Below are 23,030 nucleotides of genomic sequence, written 5' to 3' on the forward strand. Positions count from 1 at the left end.
CCATAATTATTGGTTCTTCAAGGAACCAAATATATATATTTTTTTCAATTTCTAGATCTTATTCTTTATCGAAAAAAAAATCTAGAATATTTAAATTCATATATTAACATTATGAATGTGTAAAATATTTTTCGAATTCACCTTGTGAATCCAGATTCACGTTGTGAATTTTCAAAAATTCACATTGTGAATTTGACTTAAAAAAAATCAAATTTGATATCATAGGAAAAGTGATAAAAATTTATGAATTTATGTATTTTTAGTTTTTTTTTTTAGTTTTTTTAGTTTTTTTTTTATAAATTATAAGTTTTAAAAGTTGAAAAAAAGATTGGTTCCTTCAAAAAATTCAAAAAAAAAAAAGTTTTGTAATCTCTAAATATTTTTTTATGCATTTTTATGGTTTTTTTATTTTTCAAATAATCATTCCCTATATATATATATATATATATATATATATATATATATATATATATATATATATATATATATATATATATATATATATATATATATATATATATATATATATATATAATCGCAGGTTTTTTAATAAATTCGTTGGAAAAAAATAATTTTTTAAAAAAAAATTAAAACAAAATTCAAAAAAAAAAAATCAGAGAATTTATTTAAAAACATGCAATTTTTTCATAAAATATTAAAAAAAAAAGTTTTGTGATCTATAAGTTTTTTTTATGCATTTTTATGATTTTGAGGGTTTTTATTTTTCATAAAACATATATATATATATATATATATATATATATATATATATATATATATATATATATATATATATATATAATTTTTTGGACCAGGTTTTATTTATTTATTAAGTTTTTGCGTAAGTGATAGCGTGCAAAAGTTATAACATTTGAATAACTTTTTAGATTTTTAGCTATTTTTTAAAATAAATTTTTTAGATTTTTAGCTATTTTTTAAAATAGATTAATTGTTACAATCTTCTTCTCCAAAAATAAGTATAATAATTTTTTCTATATTTTGCCACTTAAAAACACAATAATTAGTTTTTGAATCATTAAACATTAAAATCTGATTTTATACGACTTAAATGCAATATGTTCTTTTAAAACCATAATTAAGAGATTAAAATTGTATGAAAATAGTAAAATACTAAATAGAGTCAGTTTGATCTGAATCTCAATCTGGCATCGTCACTTTCTTCCGACGCACTTCATTCCTTGTATAAATCCAATCGAACTGCTACTCAACTTGTCCCAATTAACCTTGAATTCCCCATTAATGGCTTTCCCCAACCTCAAAACTTTCTTCTTTCTCATCCCATTGAACTAAGTTTCACCATACTACCATGGTGGATACCCTAACTTCACCGTCGCCTTCGATGTGGCGCTTCCACCACCGCCGTTGGATTCCCGCCCTCTTCTCTTCATACAAGACCCTTTTCACACTCCTCTGGATCGTCGGATTCACATCCGTTTTCATTTGGCAACACAACGTCGTCGAGGGCTTCTTGATTTTCCGGCGGCCCCTCGTTTCTCGATCCTTTCCCCAGCTCCGTCCCTTTTCGTTTAATCTCACGGATTTCGGAGCTGTCGGAGACGGCATCACTCTCAACACCAAGGCTTTCGAAGATGCTGTTTCTGCTATCTCAAAGCTCGGGAATAGAGGTGGTGGTCAGCTCAATGTTCCTGCCGGAAAATGGTTGACGGCGCCGTTTAATTTAACAAGTCATATGACACTGTTTCTTGCCGAAGATGCTGTTCTACTTGCTATCGATGTGAGTGTCACTTTGCTATCGATGATATTATTTACACAGTTTCTTGCTCAAATTCATAATGTCACCACTTCCATTTTTATCATGAATAATACTAAGTTATGATTTATGAATCATTAGAAGAAGATTAGCTCATGGATTATCACAATCTTACATATATATCGTTTGAACAAACTACAAGTTGTTCAAAACATATATGCAATGGATAACAACATTGCATCAATAAGTATTATTAGAGAACATATTATATGATTGGTTTGAGAACATTTTCAGAAGAAAAAATAAATAAATAAAAATATTCAAGTAAAAGTTGTAGAAGGTTTTCTTATGTTTCCAACGAATTAAGAATCAAGATAAATGTAAGAAATAAAAACGTACTTCTATTTATTTGTTTGTTATATCATTCTACTTTTATTTCTTCCTATTGCAGCATTTTACTTTGAGAAGGACAATAATGTAATAGAAATAAGGGGAATTAAAATTCTATAATAAACAAATAAATGAAAGTACGTTACTATGATTTGCATTTAACACTAAACGATGTTAAAATATCTGAAATTTGTCATCCTTAAGTAATCTCTAGAAAATTGTATAATAACCTTAGGTTCTAGATCCTTCTTTTTTGATTTTAACAAATCAAAGTTTGATTTAATCATAATTAGAATCAATTTTATACAACTGTTTTCATACCATAACTCCTGTTTTTCATCAATTTAAATTTTAAATCAGGGTTTGATCATCTCACAAGGATTCAGAAACAAATTAGAGTAATTTCCAATAAACAAGTGATTTGTTATGATTTTTACAACAATAACACAACTTTCATCAAAGTATAAAACAAACTCATGTAAGGATTCATAATCCTACCATATTAAAATCAAGGAATTATATATAAGAAATCAAGAAGAAACTCATACTAATATGAATCGAAATAAAACTAATCCAATGAAGAACATATAAAAATTATAGACCCAAGAGGAAGTGGACAAGTGGTTATGTCAATTGTCAATTGTCATCTAAAGCTTAAAGTTGCCATCTTTTGTAAAGTGTTTTAATTTTTTTATTTTTTGTTGACCGGACTTGTTTTTTTGTTGACCAGGACGAAAAGTATTGGCCTCTAATGCCTCCTTTACCATCTTATGGTTATGGTAGAGAACATGGTGGACCTCGATATGGAAGTTTTATTCATGGTCAACATCTCAAAGATATTGTGATCACAGGTATATATATTTTGAATATATCAATTTATGTTATATAAAAAAAATAAGTTAGATGATAAATATATTTAAATCTTAACCCTGACAAACAACACTACAGGACATAATGGTACGATTAATGGTCAAGGTCAAAAATGGTGGAAAAAGTTTCGTCAAAAGCGACTCAATCACACGAGGGGCCCACTCGTGCAAATCATGTGGTCAAGTGATATTTTGATATCTAACATCACTTTACGCGATTCACCCTTTTGGACACTTCATCCATACGACTGTAAAAATGTAACAATTAGAAACATGACAATCTTGGCTCCCATTTTTCAAGCTCCAAACACGGATGGCATAGATCCCGGTTAGTTTACTTTCATTCAAGTTTTCTCATATTTTTCGATTTATTTGTTTTACTTATTTCATTATCCGAATAGATTCATGCGAGGATATGGTTATAGAGGATAGCTATATAAGTGTCGGGGATGATGCTATTGCGATAAAAAGCGGTTGGGATCAATATGGAATTGCTTATGGAAAGCCCTCAAAGAATATTCTAATTCGGAATCTTGTGGTTCGCTCTATGGTTAGGTGAGCCTTGTTGTCTGTTGATAGTCTTATCTGTCTCTACATATGTTGGAGTCTACCCTCTCTGCTCTTCTCAAAGAAGAAAACCGAAATCTCCATATATATCTTACATGATATCAGAGCCATTTTTAACATCTCAAGGAACCAATAGTCTCCATAGTTTTAACATGGTATCAGAGCAAGAGCAAACTAACATGAAAGTTTGATATTGATTTTATGTTTGCAGTGCGGGAATATCGATAGGAAGCGAGATGTCAGGAGGGGTATCGAACGTGACGATCGAAAACATTTTGATCTGGAAATCAAGACGCGCGGTTCGAATCAAGACAGCAGCAGGAAGAGGGGCGTATGTTCGGGACATAAAATACCGAAATATAACGTTTGACAATGTGAGAGTTGGAATTATAATAAAAACAGATTACAATGAACACCCTGATAAGGGTTATAATCCAAAAGCTTTCCCTGTGATAAGGGACATAAGTTACAGGTCGATTTATGGTGAGGGGGTGCGGGTCCCGGTTCGTATACAAGGTAGTGCAGATATTCCTGTTAGGAATGTAAGTTTCAAGGATATGTCTGTAGGGATTGCATACAAGAAGAAGCATATTTTTCAGTGTGCTTATCTTCAAGGACGAGTTATAGGGTCCATTTTTCCAGCCCCTTGTAAAAATCTTCATCTTTATGATGAACAAGGGAGGCTTGTGAGAAAGTCGAATTCTGAAAATGCTTCGGATATAGATTATGATATTTGAGATTTGTTGAGTTTCATGTATGTTGTTGTTTATGTGGAACAACAATCTTCATTGCAAGCTTGTGTTTGTTATAAGTAACGTAAATCATATATCCATGGATGCAAAAAGGATAAACTCAAGAATTGATTAGAAGGTTGTAGGTGAAGTATATTGAAGCTTGTGTTGATCGTTGTATCATGTATTGTTTATGTAATTATTAGAAAGTTTTAAACTGTTTTTTTTTCAAGTCAAAATGTTACCATAAAACTAAGCGTAAATTACTGAAATGGTCTAATGAGGTTTACAACAATGATTTTTTTTTTTGTGATTTTGATTCATGATCGATGAAAAAATGATATTATTATTACGGCTTTGTAAATTCTTTTAATTTTTTCTTTTACCGATTTAATTAAAATTGTAAAATTGGATTAAACCCCTCGACTGAATTTGTATATTGAGAGCCTACGAATAGCAATAAACATTATTATCCATTTTCAACGACTATTAACAATAACTTTGAATAATTTAAATAAATGAAATGGAGGCCTGTGGGGAGAAGGGAGGAGGAGGTGAGGTGGGGTTTGGCTGGTTGTTCTCACACAAAAGAAGCACGGGAGATGAATCAATTGGGGTGGTGGGCCTATAATTTTTTTATGTTTTAATAAAATAACAAGTTTATAGAGTATTTGGATGATGGCAATTATCTAAACTTCAAGTCAAACCTTTAAATTAATTTTAAAATATGTCAACTTCAACATTTTTTAACAATTCCATTATTCATAAAAAAAAAAAAAAAAAAAAAAAAAAAAAAAAAAAAAAAAAACTATGTTTTGAATAAGTCAATAGTTCAAAGCTTAATAAGTATAGAATAAAGCATTACAAACCAACAAGATTTCAAAATAAACAAATGTATATATTTTTATCCCCAACCCACAAGTCAATCTTGAGATTTACATACGGTTTTCCAGTTTAAGCAAAAAAAAGAAAATAAAGTAAAGAGGAAAAAGAGAAAAGAAAAGTAAAAAAAATTGTTTTTTACGGAGTTGAAGAGAATTGGAAGGAAAATTAACTATTTTGTTCATTTTTCCAAATCCTTCCAAATTGGAAGGAAAGTTAGGAGGGAAAGCGATCATTCAATTTCCTTCCATTTCCTTCATTTAATGAAATTCGAGAACATCAATTTCTTTTACTTTCTTCTTATTTTCACTTACTTCCTTTCTTTTCTCTGGTTAAGTTGAACTCTGAAACGGGATGTTAAGTTCGGTATAATTAAGGATCATGCATGATAATCAATCTACATAATATATTTTTCATACACATTCCAAAGTTAGGGATAATCTATAATTAGCACAAAGTACCTTATACATTTTTCATTTGTTCTAGTTTCAAATTATGTATCTTATGACTCATCCCACAAATACCACACAAGGGATAAGCTAACTCCCTTTGTGCAAGTGGACTTAACTAGAAATGTGCACTCCAAATAATTTATCCAAAATGGGATATCCATGAGTAAAACACCAAGTGTCAACTCATCTTATATGAATGCATAAATATGATGCTTAAAATAATTTAAGTTCAAACCAAGAGTCATCCACCATTCCTTTAAAAATATAAATTTTCTTTCAAAAGTAACTTTCATCAAAATGCATCAAATACTTATAATATTATTCACATTGCACATTAAGAGTATAACATATGAAACTAATCATTCTAAATCAATAAAATAGGTTAAGGGAAATATACTCTCAAGATAATTAATTGGTTGAATAAGCACACTTCACTTTTAGGTTGTTGGAGTACTTAGTTGTTACATATAGTTAACGATCTATTAAATGTCCATTAAGTCGCTTCAAGGTTGGTGGGTTAATGATCCATTAAATTTCCATTAAGTCACTTATTAAGTTCTTAATCTTAAATTTGAAATTTTCTCTTTCAAAAAAAATCTCAAATTTGAAATTTTGTTGTTTCTAAGGCATCCCTAAAATCATAGAAAGGCATAGAAGAAAGTAGACCTAATTTTTTTTTTTTACTTTGATTGTAATAGTTACAAGGAAAACATGTTAGGCCCAAATGTATGTAACTTAGTCGGGTAAAGCATGAGACAAAGTCCCACTGGACCTGGCCAAGTCGAGTAGACACATAAGATGCAAAAGTTTATGATTTTAAGCTCTTAATTGCTCACAAACAACCATTTCTAGCATAAATCCTATCAATTCCAATGATCTAGTTTGACTAAATATCTTTCAAAAACTTATTTAAACACATTAATAACATCAAATTCCATAAGCAAACAACGATTCACAAGCTAAATATAGAGATTTTGATAATTAAAGCTCAAATCGTCAACATGACTTCATATATTCAACTTGTACGCTTAATCAATAAAAATGTATTTAGATCATGTAACATCCCAAAATTTCAAGGTAAGAATTTCATTCTTAAGACAACCAAAATACTCATTTATCTTTTACTTAAACATTTAGAAGTATTTCATTATAAAACAGTTATCAGAGTACAATCCCAAAATCACAAGTAGTGGAAAAACATGGGTGCATTCACTGCGATCAAGCCGGGCCTTCCCCATTTGAACCGAAAGTATCTGAAACCATAAACAATAAACTGTAAGAACAAAGCTTAGTGAGTTTCTTAAAATATCGCATACCATACATACAATAGAGAATGCTATGTGCCAGCCATAGTCTTGCCATTATACCACGAGTCATATCATGGTCTTTCCTTGCCAAGTCGGGGCCAAAACCCTAGGTCTTACAGACAAGTGCCAAGAGCCACCTCATGGTCTTCCATGCAAGCATCACAAAGACAACAAGCATACAATCTACAACTAACAATCTACTTAACTGCCAGGGTCTAAACCCTGGTCTTGCATTCAGATTTGCCAGGAGCCACCTCCAGGTCTTTCATACAATGCCAAGGGTCACCCCTTGGTCTTCCAATAATACATAAACCAATGGATTGGTGCTTGCGAACCATAATACAATGAGGAGACTCACATCAGATAGCTGAAACCCACAAATAATTCTATGGCTGGAGATCCACTAAAATCCCCATACTATTATTCACAAAATCACACCTAATTAATTGTTGGACCCCGACTCACACTAAGAGTCTAAATTAGGGTAAAAGACCTTTTTACCCTTTCTCGAAATTGGCCCAAGGCCAAGGCCCAATCTAATTGCCCAAAAAGCCCAAATTCCAAAACAATCACTAAAGCCCAAATATGGCCCAATTTTCCAAATTGGGCCCAATCCCTTTTAAGGGCCTTCACCCAAGAAAGTCCAATAAAATCTCAACAGCCTAACAATAGAATTCTGATGGACTAACAAGGCCCAAGACAACCAAAGTCCAACATGGCCCAAAAACGAGAGCCCAAATGGACCGAAGCCCAATTTGCTGAGTACACAGGGCGTACTCGCTTAAGGGCTTGCACACGTAGCGTACCTGCTTGTACGCCCAACATACTCCACCAACTTGGCCAACTTCCCATTTTCAGCTCTTAATCGATTAAGACATCAACCCAAACTAAGATCTGACTTCCTTAACGTGGTTTATCATGTAAAGTTGCCAACTTTACGTGCATGCATGACTTAATGGGGATTTAGAGCTCAAAATAGATTAATCTTAACACATGCGTGAGACCAAAGCCACCATAAAGTTTGCACCTATATGCTTAAGAAACCCTTAATGTGTCCAGATCTACAAGGATAAGCTGCAAAAATGACCTTAGCTCACAACCACCAACCAAAGGAACCAAAATGAGCAAAAACAAGCCATTGAATAGATCTATGAAATGAGATGACAAGCTTTGAACTTTATACCTCAAAAGCCACGAAATGAAGGTGCTAAAGTTGGATCTCAAGGCTCTCCTCCAAAGAATGAGTCCTCAAGTTTCTTCTTCTACCACTTCAAGATGCTCAACACCCACCAAAAGCTTCACAAGAGCTCAAAAGCACCACACAAAGGCTAAGGAACGAATTAGGGGTTTTAAGGGTATTGAGGCTGGTTAAACAAGGCAAAAAGAGGCTATTTTATGGTTTATATTGGGTATAAGCCCTAAAACTATGGTTTCTAAATTGATCACATACGCAAAGCATACTCCACGTATGCCCAAGGTATGTAGATGAGCTCCACGACCAACCTAAACTATTACGCCCAACGTACAAGGAGTACGCCCAGGGTACTCCAACATTCCCAAAGTTTACAATTATGCAAAGCCTTACACCCTCCAAGGGTTTAAACTGAAAAGTACAATGAATCAAGTGTTACAACTCTCCCCCAATTAAATTAGATTTCGCCCTTGAAATCATTCCTTACCATCCAAGGCACGCCAGACAGCCTGAGCAATTTAAACACAACCTCGAGCATACAACGACCTTCCTAAAGGCAACCGAACCTAACCTTAGCAAAGCTCCCAAAACCCGACGAAGAACAATCCCTTCTCAACTTAAATCAACCCCCCTGCATAAATAACCACTCCTACTCTTCCCGAAATCTGAGATCTTGAACTTGTCTGACTCATCGATTGATTGCCCATACTGAACCACTGCTAATTCCATTTCACTAGCATTCTAAACTATTCAAAAAACTTCCAACCCTTGATTATTTTGTTGCTTTAATGGGAACAAAATCACTAGCCATTTATTATTGCAGAACACCTTTACTTGGCAGAAGGCTTAGATAATCCTTTGAGTAGAAGACCCATCCCTGCAATGGTTAGACTTAGACAAGAGATATGCAGTAGGGTCAAATCAACACTCTGAGATTATTTAATCCAGGCTGCAAGTGACTTAGCATATTCACCGAATAACAAGCGACTCCACACACGAGTCCTAAATCACTGATACCATATCGAGCTCATCTTGATGCCCCACAGTTGCTTTCCAAAATAAGTCGAGACCTCCTTGGTCCCATATTACCTGTCAAATAACCGATTCACCGAATTCCTATAGGTTGCTAGGTCAAATAGTCATACACAGTCGCACCACACGACTTCTGAACAAAGGCCTCATCTGAAAATAATTGTCCTAGCCATCTCGTCACTTTGGCTCCCATGGCCTTTCTGATCCAACTGATCATAACAGACCATCAAACCTAATGTCACGAAATCCAATGCTAAAAGTGAATGCTACACGACCAACTATAGTCTTATATCGCCACCGGCGTTATACGGACCACCACTTCCTTAATTCCATGAATGTTGTGGCCTTCCCACAATCTCACAACCTGACCTACCTTGGTCTAATTCCATCTGAAGAAATCTACAAGCCAAATCATAGATTTTCCATGGCCTCATAACTACTCGAGAACCAGTGAATACTACGGGCCACCCACAGTCTTGCAACACTCCTATACCACCTACCAATCTAGTGAATGTTATGGCCACCCCACAGTCTGACAACACTTCTATACCACCTGCTAATCAAGTGAATGCTACGACTACCCCGCAGTCTGACAACACTTTTATCTTGCCATGGCCACCGCCCATGGTCTTACCGAACATCTACCAATCCATCCATACTTATCCTGAGTCGAACACACATCTGACTATACCCCAATCAGGTGTCCATATCATACTTCAAACCCCAAAGCCTTAATCAGACAAGAATATGCAGAAAGGCTCTAACATAACCCTTAACCTGAATATATTTGTATATCCACCATGCATCACTCCTGATGTGCCATGAAACCTGAGTATCCATTCTTGTGCAATCCCTTAGGCCAAATGATTCTCCCCCACTTGGATTCGATTGCGCTCTCCCAATCCCCAAGATTAGATGGATTTCCAATCCACTTTGCAACCTTACAATTCGAACTGTCGACAACCTGAAATTACAAGAGATAACATTCTATTACTAGTTAATCTTCACAATCACATGCATTCCAAAACCAAATGAATCTTTACTGGAATCTCAAAGAGCTCTACAATCCCAATTACTTTCTCTTAACCTTACTACAATCCTTAGCGACTTATCAGATGACGAATATCAAAATCTCTACTATCAAAACGGGTACTCAACCAATTATGCAACCTACTGGCACTAGAGAGATTCCTATGTGTACCTACAACTAACCACACTTTAAAGGTATGAACTTGAAAATTAATGATCTTATACCCATGATCAAACCAAGTTAAACACTTTGCTACCCAAAGCACTTCCTGTGATACAATTCCAAACCATTGAGCCACTTTAGCTGGTAACCAAGATATGTAACCCTCGACCGAAATGGACGAATCACCAATCCAACTACCCACTTGCCGAAAGAAAACGACGCACTCATAAGATATCTAATCAATTCCACACAAATCATATTATTAATCCCAGCCTATGAACAAACCCATGTGGTCAATTCATCACACACACTCTGGAGTAATGGTTCACTACTACTCTTGCCCTACTAGAAGTAGCAATCGGTTCAAAGCCTTCTAATGGACAACTGACATCCATTGTAAGCGACACAGGTGCTCCCGAATTCTGACTTCGTTATCCTAGAAGGGGACATCCAGCTCCCATAAGGTATTTTCTTAAACATTCTTGAGGCGAAGACCCCACTCATAATTTCTGAAGACATGAACCTAGAAAATGGCTTCTTTACACCCCACGTTCTGACCAGTCCTTTACACTCCACAACTATCTTGAATTCCAATGACCCAACGAACTTGCACTACAACCCCTCTAACCCATTGTGCTAATTCTTCATACCTATTTGACCGCTGATATCTAAAGCGGAATCCCCATCTTCCTTTAAGCATGGATCTCAGTATGCAAAATGGCGTATAAAAATTCTTTGAACAATGACTTAAGCAATCATAAAAGAAACCTGAACCTTAGATGGGGTTATTGGAAGCTTTCCAATATCACCACCTCAAATATAAAATAGCGATCTACACCCTACTACTTAATGAGGTGTCTGGAGAATTGTACCTTAACCCATCAAAATTTGTGGAATTCCAATATAGTTCTAACAATTTTACCACGCAAAAGATTTATGTTCTACCGACACAACGCTGTCCAACGAACATGCTTATTCTAGATGGAAATATCATTACAAAAATGGGGTTCAAAATACATACCAGGGATTTCTTAAGGCTTGATCTTGACTTCCTGCAAGACGATGGGTGTTGGGGTCTACATCCCCTCCATCACCAATCCAGGACAGCTGGATTTGAAATGACTCAAATGAAAACATATATGATCCTTCTTACAATCTCGGTGAACATGCCCTCTTTCCCTACACTTGAAACACCTAAACATTTTGAAAGAAAACTCGTGAGTTCCCCCACACCTGACACATATGTCATAGTCCCCTAGACTTCCAACAGCCAATTCAGCTGCATCAAGCTCTCCACCTCCCTCCAAGTGTTCTAACTCAAGCGTCCACCATCTCTTTCTTTGTCGTGCCTCCACATCAAGATTTTCTTCTCTAGCAACCTCAACAACTTTTCTTGTTGCATGTAAGATTGTGGTCCGATCCTCGAATTTGACAATCAGTCTATCAGTGATCCGACCAATTATATCGAGTAACCCTTTCAGTAAAACTTGTGAAACCTCAATGATAATCCAGTCACGCAATCCTACATCGCTCGCACCAATCGTAGAGGGATCTACTTCTTGCCTAAGTATTGACATCCTATTACATAAGACCAAAATGTCATCAATAATTCATCACACTTTTCCCATTAATCATAAATCTACATATTAATCTTCTATAGGCTTCTTAGAATCCTCGTGATGTTCCCCAATTCGAGTATGGATCTTGTGCTTCCAATAGTATGGGCCCAATACTACCTTCCACACCTATCCATACTTTCATCAAGAGTTATACCTCATCCTCTAAGTCACCTTTCGAAACCTATACTCCATGTACTCACTAAAAGGCATATCCGAACCCACTATAACACTTCCTAGGCTCTCCTAGGTTCCCGATCTCACCCTGCCATTAGCTGTTGAAGAACTTCTCACTAATTTCAGCTTACTACTTCATGAATACAATCACATGTTGTAAAGCTTAGATAATCCTTCGAATAAAGCCAACCCTACAACGGTTAGACTCATACGAGAGTTTCATAATAGAGTCAAATCTATCACTCTGAGATTATTTAACCTTTGCAACATGTGACTTGACATATTCACTTAATATTTAACCCACATCACTAAGAGTCCCACCAAGCACAAAGCAAACAACATTCAGGAAATGAAAAATCTAACCAGCGTACTAACTAATCAAGCCATTCTATCCAATTACCTAAAAACCATATTATCTTGCAATTTGAAAAGCTCAAAAATCAAGCATATAAAGGCATCTCTCCTAACATTAAATCTTGAGCAAATCCTTATCCCTAATCTACCAAGAAATTTTCATAACATATAACATGATAAATATGTATGGGTATTTTGGGATTCACTTACTTGAGCTCGGCCGATTGCACGCATCACACCCCTTTCTTTTATTAGAAAATCCTTTGATAAAAAATTTATTTTATGAAAATTTCACCAAACCCTCAGTTTGAGTTCAGAAACGCCCGAGAGTATGCCTGAATCCCTCAAACCAAGGCTCTTATATGAACTTATAACGACCCAAAGTTTAAATGTAAAATTTTTGTTTTTAATTCAATCATAAAACACCATTTAGTAATACCAGTCATTAAAAAATATATTAATGTAAAAACAATTATCAGAGTACAATCCCAAAATCATCACATTGGGGAAACTTGGGTGGATGTAGTGCAGTCACGTCGGGCCCTTCCCTTTTGAACCGAAAGTACCATAAACCATAAATAATAAGCCGTAAGCACAAAGCTTAGTGAGTTCCCTAAAATACCACATACCATATATATTCACCATATAATGGGTACCACCCGATGAGAGTAATGGGCCCCACCCTAACTCGCATAACGGGCCCCACCCTAACTTGCATAATGTGCCCCATCCACTTAGTATAACGAGCCTTGCCCTAACTCGCATAATGGGCGCCGCCCATTGAGTATAACGTGCTTCTCCCTAACTCGCATAACGGGTCCCACCCACTGACTATAACGGGCCTCACCCTAACTTATATAACGGGCCCCGCCCACTAAGTATAACGGGCCTCACCCTAATTCGCGTAACGGCCCCCGCCCAACATACAAACATACAAGTATAACAAAAGTAGTAGCATACAAAATAATTATCGAGCCCCATCCAGTAAGGATACAAGAACATACACATGCAAGAGTCATACAGACATCTAGCATCCTAAATTAACAAACCATGGGTCAGCATTGGTGCCTTCAACCCACTAAACATGGGGAGGAAACTCACCCCAAGCTACTAAATATCACAGACAAAAGCTCGTACTGTCGATTTGGAAAATCCATGTGCTAACACTATCAAATAACACCAAATAAATGATTGATCCTTAACCCATGGATGGAAACCTAGTCCGACTACCCAATACTCAGGGTAAAAGTCCATTTTACCCTTTCCTAACTTGGTCCAAAATCTGAAGCCCAAACCAATAGCAACAAAAGCCCAATATGTCCCAATATCCAAATTGGGCCCATAACCCATCATAGGCCTAATCCAAGAAATTTCATCATACTAGAAAAAACCTACATCAGAAGTCTAATGGCCCAACAAGCCCCAAAGCCGATCCATTGGGCTTCTGCATAGAACGCCTAGCATTCCTCCCTATGATGCCTGGCATCCAAAAACCGAACGTTCACATGCAAATGCCCGGCGTTTGCTCGCTGTTCACCAACTTCCAAAACAATGACTTAATGGATTAAGATATCAGGTCTAAAGTTCAGATCCATAGCTAAGAGAACGTCTAAAGCCATAAAAGTTCCTAACTTTATGGCCATGCATGGCTATAATGAGCCCAACATCAAGATCCTAACTTAAGGTCAACTAAAAGGCTCCAAAACTCTTGCATAAATGATTATGAAGTTCCAAGATCATATTTTATGTCTTAATACACCTCAAAATATCCAGAAAGGACAATCTATACACTCAAGAGTATACCATACTCATAAAGGATAAGACTTGGGACCAAAATGCTTCAAACTCCAAAAGTTAAAAAGATCTAATGAAATACAAGCCAAGTTCATAACTTTATACCTCCTGGAGATTGTTTACCACCACCTTTTTCTTCCTTTGGAACACACAAAACACACACTAATGCTTCAAAATGCAACAATGGGGCTAGGGTTTGTAAGATAGGTTGTTATAAAGATGGAGGTTGATGAGAGAAAAGGTTTAGAGGCCACAAGGATTCTTAAATATGATGCAAATTCTAAAAATTAGGGTTTGGTCTCTGCGTGTAAATGCCTGGCATCCATCATAGAATGCTTGGCGTTCTATGCCAAACGTCTAGCGTTTGGACCTAGGTGCCAAAAAATAACACAAAAAAGTTAAAAGTTTAAAGACCTAGAAACCATGGTGTTACATAGATGAAATCGAAGAACAAAAGTAATACTATAAGGGAAAACTACTAGATCATGTAGCAAACATCTAGCGAAATTGTTCTAGTGATGGAAATGCATGAGAAATCACTCACCAAAGGGGAGTAACCCCAGTTCAATCCCAGCATCGTTTCAATTGAAGGGTTGATATAATAGGATGATATTAACGACCCACGTGAAAATAGGCGTGGAGGTTGGCATGTCATGTCATCAATGATGGCTCAAGCGGAGTCCTCTATTATTAAAAAAAAGGAAAAACATTGTAAGATCTAATTTCAGGATGTTTTGATTTCGGGTTAGCGAACCATAATTTGATCGAATAAGGTTCTTGTACTTCAAGGGAATATATTTTAGACCTTATTAGATGTTGATAATGTTGGTTAAGTGATTTAAGCCCTTTAATTGTGCGTTGGAGCCAAAGGGTAAAATAGGAAAAGTAATACTCTGTACTTTTGTGAGTATTAATAAACTACGTTATGTATTCTTTAAGCTACAAGTAAGTGGATATAATTGTATTACTTGGATATAGTTGTAGGGATTTTCCATACATTCACATGCATATAAAGATCACTAAAACTGAAGTTAGAACAAATAAGTTATGATTATTTAAATTGAAGTTGAAAACTGGAAAATCAAGAATTTATCGAATATGCACGTAGCGCCCTTTAAGAGTGTGGGGCATCACTGACCTAATGGGTTGCACGTTTTTTTAGGAGTTTTTGGGTATTTAATGGCCATTAACCTTATGGGTTCATAATTTTTAGCCTCCAACTCCTCCAGAACACCTCTAATAAACTCTATCCTCCATTGAAGTGTTTGTAGCTCATCTTCTCTCCTAAATCCATTTGGGTACTTTCTAAATGACCATTTGCTACTCTTTTTTGGTGGTTTTGTGCTCTAGAAGGAAAAAAAGAAAGATTGGTCCTTGAAGCTATGAATTTGAAGTATTCAACCTTCATTCACTTTCTAGACCTTGGTAAGACTTAACGATTCGATCTTTATTGTGTTTCATTATTAGATCTAATGATCTATGAGTATTTGGTATTTTGGTCCATTTTAATGAGTTTTGGTCCCTTTGTGACTTGTTACATGGATTTTCAAGTACTTCACAAGCTTTGGTTCATGTTTAAAGCTCATATCTAATGATTTGGTGGAGTATAGAGTGTATGCAAGAACTCTCCTCACTCCATGTATGAAGAAAGTAAGTTTTTGGGTCCCTTTGAGACTTAAAGTTTAGATCTTGCTTATTTGGACCATCCTAATGGATAAAGTTGGAAACTTTATCCATTATGAACCTATTAAGTACTAGATCTTAAAAGTTGGAAGCATGGGCTTAAGGGTTAAGTGCTTAACCCATTATGTTGTTTTGGGTTAGTTCCCACGACATGGCAAGATGCTCACCACATTGTAGTGCTGAGTTTCTATGCGTCTATTTTTTCATGTGGCTGCCATGACATGGTCAGTGGTTGGCCATGATGAGGTGGCTGGCCGTTGACTTTGACCATTGACTGCTGACTTTTCGACCAGTTTGAATTTTAGTCAAACTATGATAGAATTGAGTGTTTAGCTAAGTACTAGTTCTGGCTTGGTTCCCAGTAGGTTGCTTTAGCTGTTATGTTGTTGAGTTATGCTGTTGAGTTTTTACTGGTTAACTTGGCCGAGTCTTCTTACTATAATTTATACTGTAGTATGTATCCTTTGTGTGTTAGGATGTTGAAATGCTATAGTGATCTGTTAGGCAGGTGGATTTGTTATGATTAAATATGCTTGCTTTTTATTTTTTTACATATTTCGACATACTGAGGTTGGGTTGAGGACATCCATCTATGTGTTGAAGGCCAAGAGGCCTAGGCAATCCAATTTATATTGTAGGTCCAAAGAGAACGGTCCAACTTAATGTTATAAGCTCTGGAGAGCGGTCAAACATTATGTTGTAGGCTCTAGAGAGAGCTCCATCTTTGTGTTGAAGGCTCTGATAGCGGTCCAACCTTGTGATGTAGGCCTTACGTGCATGCATGGAATGTGTATTGTTGTGTTGGGTATTTTTGGGGAACTCACTAAGCTTTGGCTTACAATCGTGGATTGAATGTTTTCCAGGAACTTCTAGAGTTCGTGGGAAGTGGAAGGCCTGACTGTACACACCCATCAAAAGTTAAATGATTTAATATTCCATGACACTTTTCTTTATAACTCCGATTTTGAACTACGGTTTACAAATAAAGGGTTTTGCCTTGAATGTCTTGTGAAAATATGTGTTTAAAAATGAAAATTTTATTCTGAAAATTAGGACATTACAAAGACTTTGTAGGTAATGAACTATCACATCTATACACATTTAATCAAAATTTTGTACATTATTTACTATTAAACTTAAATTTCATATTCAAGAAATACCATTTTGACCGGTTAATGTAGGTCTAGCCCGTCTAAATGTTCAAAAAACATCATTAAACTCACATTTGTTCTAATGACACCATTAAAAACATACATTTTCATATATTAAAGTAAGTTTTGTACACATTAAGTTACTTTATCTTTCCTGTCATCTTTATTTTTCTATTCATTTTCTTCGCCGGCCAACACAATTCTAGTGTAAAAAGAAAACACCATTTTACATGTTCATTTTTTACAAACATTGTAAAATGTGTAATATCCTTGTTCACCTCTCTAGTGAAAACACCCTCATACCCTTTACTACCTCCGATATCCCTAATGTCCCATTCCTTTACCTGCTCCTCTCCCTTTCCTACTACTTTTCAAAAACTACCCTACCTCTATATTCCTCTACCTTCCTTTTTTCTTGTATCTTGAGCCACTAATGACCATATTTGTTTAAGGATGTAATTTTATTGTTAGAATATGAGTTTGAACTGATTGGAGAATACAACTAGTAAGATGCTCAAAATTTTCAAAATAAGCAATTATATTTTATCAATCGAATAGAATTTTAGAAATTGGTTTCATGAATGCAAAAATACTCATATAATTTACATTGAAAGCAAGATTTATATATAACACAATATAGGGAAAATCTATGCAAAAGATCAATATATTAATGTGTACTCCTAGTAAATAGAGATGCACAAATGAAATATAAGATTTGATTTTGCTTACGTCAGCCTCAATCTGATCCGATTCCAACCAAAATTCGAATCTGATTTCAAACCAGTTTGAACCAATCTTTGGTGGGTTTTATCGAATTCTAGGGAGGTTTTAGATTTGGATTTTTAGCAAATGCAATTTAAGATATGGGATCAAATTCGTTTATACCCGTAGGATTATGATCTGATTATAATGTAACATCTCAAAAATCACAATAAATTTAAAATTTTCAAAATAAACCATTTACTAAAAATAAGTGTTTACATAACCATTGTTTCCAAAAACATTATTAAAAATCATAGTCTCCCAAGATCAACAACAAAAACCAAAGATATGTACTGTCACACCTTGACCTTGCTACGATCCTCAAAGTACCTAAAACAAAACTAAAACTGTAAGCCAACGCTTAGTGAGTTCCCCCAAAGTACCACCACATAAACATAACAAACAACAACATACATACAGAGCCTTCAACATGACTGGACCGCCTCACCGGACCTACAACTTATTTGGACAACTCTCTGGGCTTTTGGCCAGACTGGTCCGCCACGTAGACCTGCGGTTTATCTGGACCACCCTGTGTATCTTGTCCTTTAGTCTATCCATTGGTCCACCTCAACCTAGTAAACCATAACATATCAATGTATAACATTATCAATCATAATAGATAATACAGATAGTCCTACATATCTAACAATCTAATCACATAACCAGTGCCACATAACTTTGCATAGAAGCATACAACAAATCAGGATATCTAATCCATTGGGATGACCTTGGTGCCTTCGACCCATAAGTACAGTGAGGAATACTCACCTCACAGTCTCACAAAAAGCTAAACGATACACTGCTCCAAATACAGACTCTACAGGTTACTTATTTAACAGATAGAGACCAAGGTTCAACTATAGCTCAAAATACCCTGAAGTCAAACTTGATCAACCTTGGTCAAAGTTAAATTCAAATTCAACGGGTCAAAGAGTTAACTTGGTCCACTCAGCCAAGTATGCATGATGTACTCAACTCCTATGCTAGGAGTACTCTAGCCTTGGCCGGAGTTCGGAAATTGGCCATGTACGTGCGACGTACGCTAAGGTACGCACAAAATATGCTGATATACACACGACATACACTTAGAACCCTATTTCCTCGATAAGATCTTAATGCATTAAGCTCTCACATCCTACTTTCGGATCCAAGGGCAAAATACCACTTTGCATGTCCATTAAGTGCTTAATACACAAAATATCAACATCTTAATGCCTTAAGACCTTCTATAGCATGCATGGAGCAAAACTAAGCATAACAACCATATTTTTATGACTTAGTACCCCTCATAAGATCTGAAAAGACGACTTATTTGGTTATGAGCATGCCATGCTCAAGAATCACCTTATTTGGGACCAAAAGTGCCCTAAATGAAGAAATGGATAGATCACTAAGCGTTAAGCAATTTCATATTTAGTCATTCCCCACTATTTCTATTACTTATTAGTCTCAATCTTACATATTGAGTCAATCCTTGGTAAAACACAATTTGTTTCCAATTTATCAAATTTAACCCTTATTTACTAAACATATCAAATCTAACTTTTATCATTTTCAAATTTGTATATTAATAATTATAAGATATTATTTTATTATTTTTATTATGTTCATTTATGTAACATCCATAAAAATCATGCCAAATTTAAACTTTTTAAAACATTTCTAAACCAACAGTTATTACAAATTTGTTTTCAAAATAGTTCTATATCATAGTATCCCAGAAACATAGTCATAAAATGTGAGGAGCTGTACAATCACGCCTTTGCCTTCCCACGATCATCTGAGGTACCTAAAACCAAAATTGAAACTGTAATCCCAAAGCTTAGTGAGTTCCCCCAAAATACCGATATACATCAAATAGAACACATATAAATAATAGCATGTAATGGGTCCACAACTTTATAGACTGGATTACCCTTAGGCCCACAGTGTGAGTCTGGCTTGCCTTCCAGACCCACAACTCCCATCTGGCTTGCCACTGAGCCCACAATACGAGTCTGGCATGACCTGCCCGACCCTTAACTTGTATCTGGAATGCTTCTGAGCCCACAATACGAGTCTGGCATGCCCTGCCCGACCCTTAGCTCATATTTGGAATACTCTAGGGTTTGTTGGCTACCATATGGAGTAGTACCACCTCAACCCATCCCACATAACATGTCTACATATAACATAACTAATGCACCTCCTTAAAGGACTTAATGTCCTCCCCTCCACCTCCTTATTTCCCTTGAGAGTCAGTGAAACCTAGAATCGTAAGAGCTTCCATTGTTAAAGATATTTGAGATTTGGAGGAGGAATATTGAGGAGGGAGCTTGAGGAACAAGAGGATTGCATCAAGGGTTTGGTGTAGATCCAACATCTACTTCAGCTTGGGCACATTTTGGAGGTAACAAGCTGTTACCTTGACTCTTTTGCATCTAGATCTATTCTTGAATGAGATTTGGGGCCATTTTGGCATGTTAAGGATCTATTTCGGGTTAGGGGTCTAGATTTGAGGTTGCTACTTTAGATCTAGACTTGTCTTGGTCCATAAACTCTTAAAGTATCAGCCCTTGGTTAGTTGGTGAAGCATCTTTGCCTTAAACCTTAGCCCTAGGATGATTTGGGCCTATAGCTCCTTGTTTTCACGTAAAGTTGGCAACCTTACATAAGAGGCATGCCCTAGAAGGATGGATCTATAGTTTGGAGCCCCTACATGGCTCAAAAAGGGTCTGTATGGATGAAGGACTGAATAGACTCGGCGAGTCGCATGGGTGAATTCGACGAGTCATATGATGATGAGCTTGGACTCGACGAGTTGGAAGAAAAACTCGACGAGTCTAATGAAGATTGTCGTGGACTCGGCGAGGCTGTTCTTGGACTCGGCGAGTCACAATGCAGAACCCCCAACCTCTTCTGGTTAAGAATCAGATCAGTGAGTTGAGTGGTGACTCGGTGAGTCAGTCAGGATAGGAATCAGTGATTGTTGAACTCGACGAGTCATGGGGTGACTCGGTGAGTTGAGTTGTGATATGAGAGTTTTCTGAGTTTAAGAACTCGTCGAGTCAGTGGGTTGACTTGGCGAGTAGACTCAATCAGGAAGGTTAACTTAAGCCAGGACCTTGACTTTGACCAATTTGACGTTCAAGGTATTATGGTAATTTTGGATATTTATGTCAATGGATCATTGATGGCTAAAGGTGTTGGAGTTGGAGGCAGTGCTTCGGGATTTTGCCTTTGTGGTTCGGTTTGGCAGTTGCAGGTGACTTATCCTCACTATATCAATAGGGTCTAAGGCACCAAGCCGACCCTTTATCGGATGGGAATCCGGGTATTTGTTTGATACGCTATTGATTTGCTAGATCTGCATCCTGGTAATTAGGATGGTATTATGTTAGTGATCTGGTTAAGGTCAGTATCTTGGTATATAGGGTAATGTTATGTTGGTGATCGGTTAGGTCGATATCCTGGTATATAGGGTAATGCTATGTTAGTGACCGGTTAGGTCGGTATCCTGGTTAGGATGGTGTTATGCTGTATGATCTGATAGAACCATTGTTTGGCTTAGGATTGTTATGTGATTAACTATTTTATGTGCACATGGTTGTTTGACTGGGGTTGGGTTGAGGCGGGTCGTGCTTTGTGTTGTAGGCCAACATACCCAGGGAGGACCGGATAGACCGTAGGCCCATCGAGCCGTTCGGATAGGCTGAAGGCCCCAAGAGGGCGGTCCATACATGCCGAGGCTCGGAGAGTGGACCAAACCGACTGAAGGCTCAGTGCGGGCGGACCAGTCATGCTGTAGACTCAGAGAGTGGACCATGTGGATTGAAGGCCCGGTGCGGGCGGACCAGTCACACTGTAGACTCGATATGTATGGCTGTTCTTTATTGAGATATGATATGAGTATGGTTATATGTGGTTGGTATTTTGTGGGTAACTCAATAAGATTCTAGGCTTACAGTTTCAGTGTTTTGTTTAAGGTACTGTAGGAGATCGTGGTAAGGTTAAGGCGTGATTGTACCACTCCTCATTTTTACACTGACGTTTCTAGGATACTCTGATAATAAACAAACTGAAAACCTTATTGTAATAATTAATGGATTTGGGTTGTTTTTGAAAAGTTTAAATTGGTTGGAAAATTTTGGTTGTTACACAATCATTCAAAGATTCTAGCAAGGCCCAAGTCGAGCTAGTCCAATAGCAGCCTAACCCCGAAGCCCAATTTGTAAAAAGTCCAACAAAGGGCATACGTGGGGCATACTTCCATTTTGCATTGACCACCATCGGGGTGGTTAACTCAGTATGTTGGGCGTACAAAAACTATGTGGGGGCATACACGAGCTTACCAAAACTCTAATAAGTGCTTAATGGCTTAAGCACTTAACCCAAACTATAGACCCATCGATCAAATGTGCCTAAGACTCAAAAAGTCTTGAAGTTTAAGGCTTTGGACATCTAGAAAGTTATTAATACATGGTCTTAATCCATTAAGACCTTCCTACTCAACGCATGAGGCACAATTAGCTATTGGGACATCATTTTTATCACTTAGGACCCATTCTAGGGCCTGAAAGGACTACTTATCTCGTTCAAATCATATCATGCACCAACTTGGGGACTTTTGGGACAAGAAATGGTTCCACAAAGCTAGCATAGAAAGATCTATATCATAAAATCATAAAGTTTGATGCTTTTTACCTTCTGGAGCTTCTAGGGCACAAAGAAACTTCAGATCCACAAGCTTATCCTCCTTCTCCAACTTCTTGATGCAACACTTTCTTCTCCAACTACTCAAAACACACTCTATAAGCTCACACACTCAAGAAAGGGATTAGGGTTTTGGGATAACGGCTCAAAACTGTGGAGGCTGAGGTAAGGGAGGGTTATGAGCTCATAAGGATGTTTATATAGCACTCAAACCCTAAAGATTAAGGTTTGCATCTGACACGAGTACGCTTAGCATACTAGGGCGTGCCTAGTACGCTTACCGTACCTTATGTACACTTAGCGTACTAGTTTTGTGCTCAAAATTGGAACTTTATCCCTTAGGCTCCTCATAGGTCGACTCTTCTAACCCTAGGAACTACAAATGAAAAAATAATAATAGAAGAGAGGGTTCGGAAATACCTTCAAAATCTCGGGATGTTACAATTTATTTA

The 23,030-nt window shown here is 36.5% G+C and overlaps 1 protein-coding gene across 1 annotated transcript; it reads left to right on the plus strand.

Annotated features, from left to right (window-relative positions):
* Positions 1–1,126: 1,126 nt before the first annotated feature.
* On the plus strand, positions 1,127–4,521 carry LOC145044999 (putative polygalacturonase). The gene is made up of 5 exons (XM_078993350.1): positions 1,127–1,756; positions 2,853–2,973; positions 3,071–3,319; positions 3,393–3,546; positions 3,770–4,521. Exons 1-5 carry the CDS (start codon positions 1,328–1,330, stop codon positions 4,293–4,295), a joined length of 1,479 nt encoding a protein of 492 aa, XP_078849476.1. The 5' UTR covers positions 1,127–1,327; the 3' UTR covers positions 4,296–4,521.
* The last annotated feature ends 18,509 nt before the right edge of the window (positions 4,522–23,030 follow it).

This window comes from Lactuca saligna, chromosome 5, assembly GCF_052625555.1.
Source record: "Lactuca saligna cultivar CGN05327 chromosome 5, ASM5262555v1, whole genome shotgun sequence".
NCBI lineage: Eukaryota > Viridiplantae > Streptophyta > Magnoliopsida > Asterales > Asteraceae > Lactuca > Lactuca saligna.

Bases quoted from the DNA above. Each gene is read 5' to 3' on its own strand.
- LOC145044999 (XM_078993350.1), top strand. From the start codon at position 1,328: ATGGTGGATACCCTAACTTCACCGTCGCCTTCGATGTGGCGCTTCCAC. The intron at 2,974-3,070 runs GTATATATATTT...ACAACACTACAG, and splicing joins CAAAGATATTGTGATCACAG to GACATAATGGTACGATTAAT. The intron at 3,547-3,769 runs GTGAGCCTTGTT...TTATGTTTGCAG, and splicing joins GTGGTTCGCTCTATGGTTAG to TGCGGGAATATCGATAGGAA.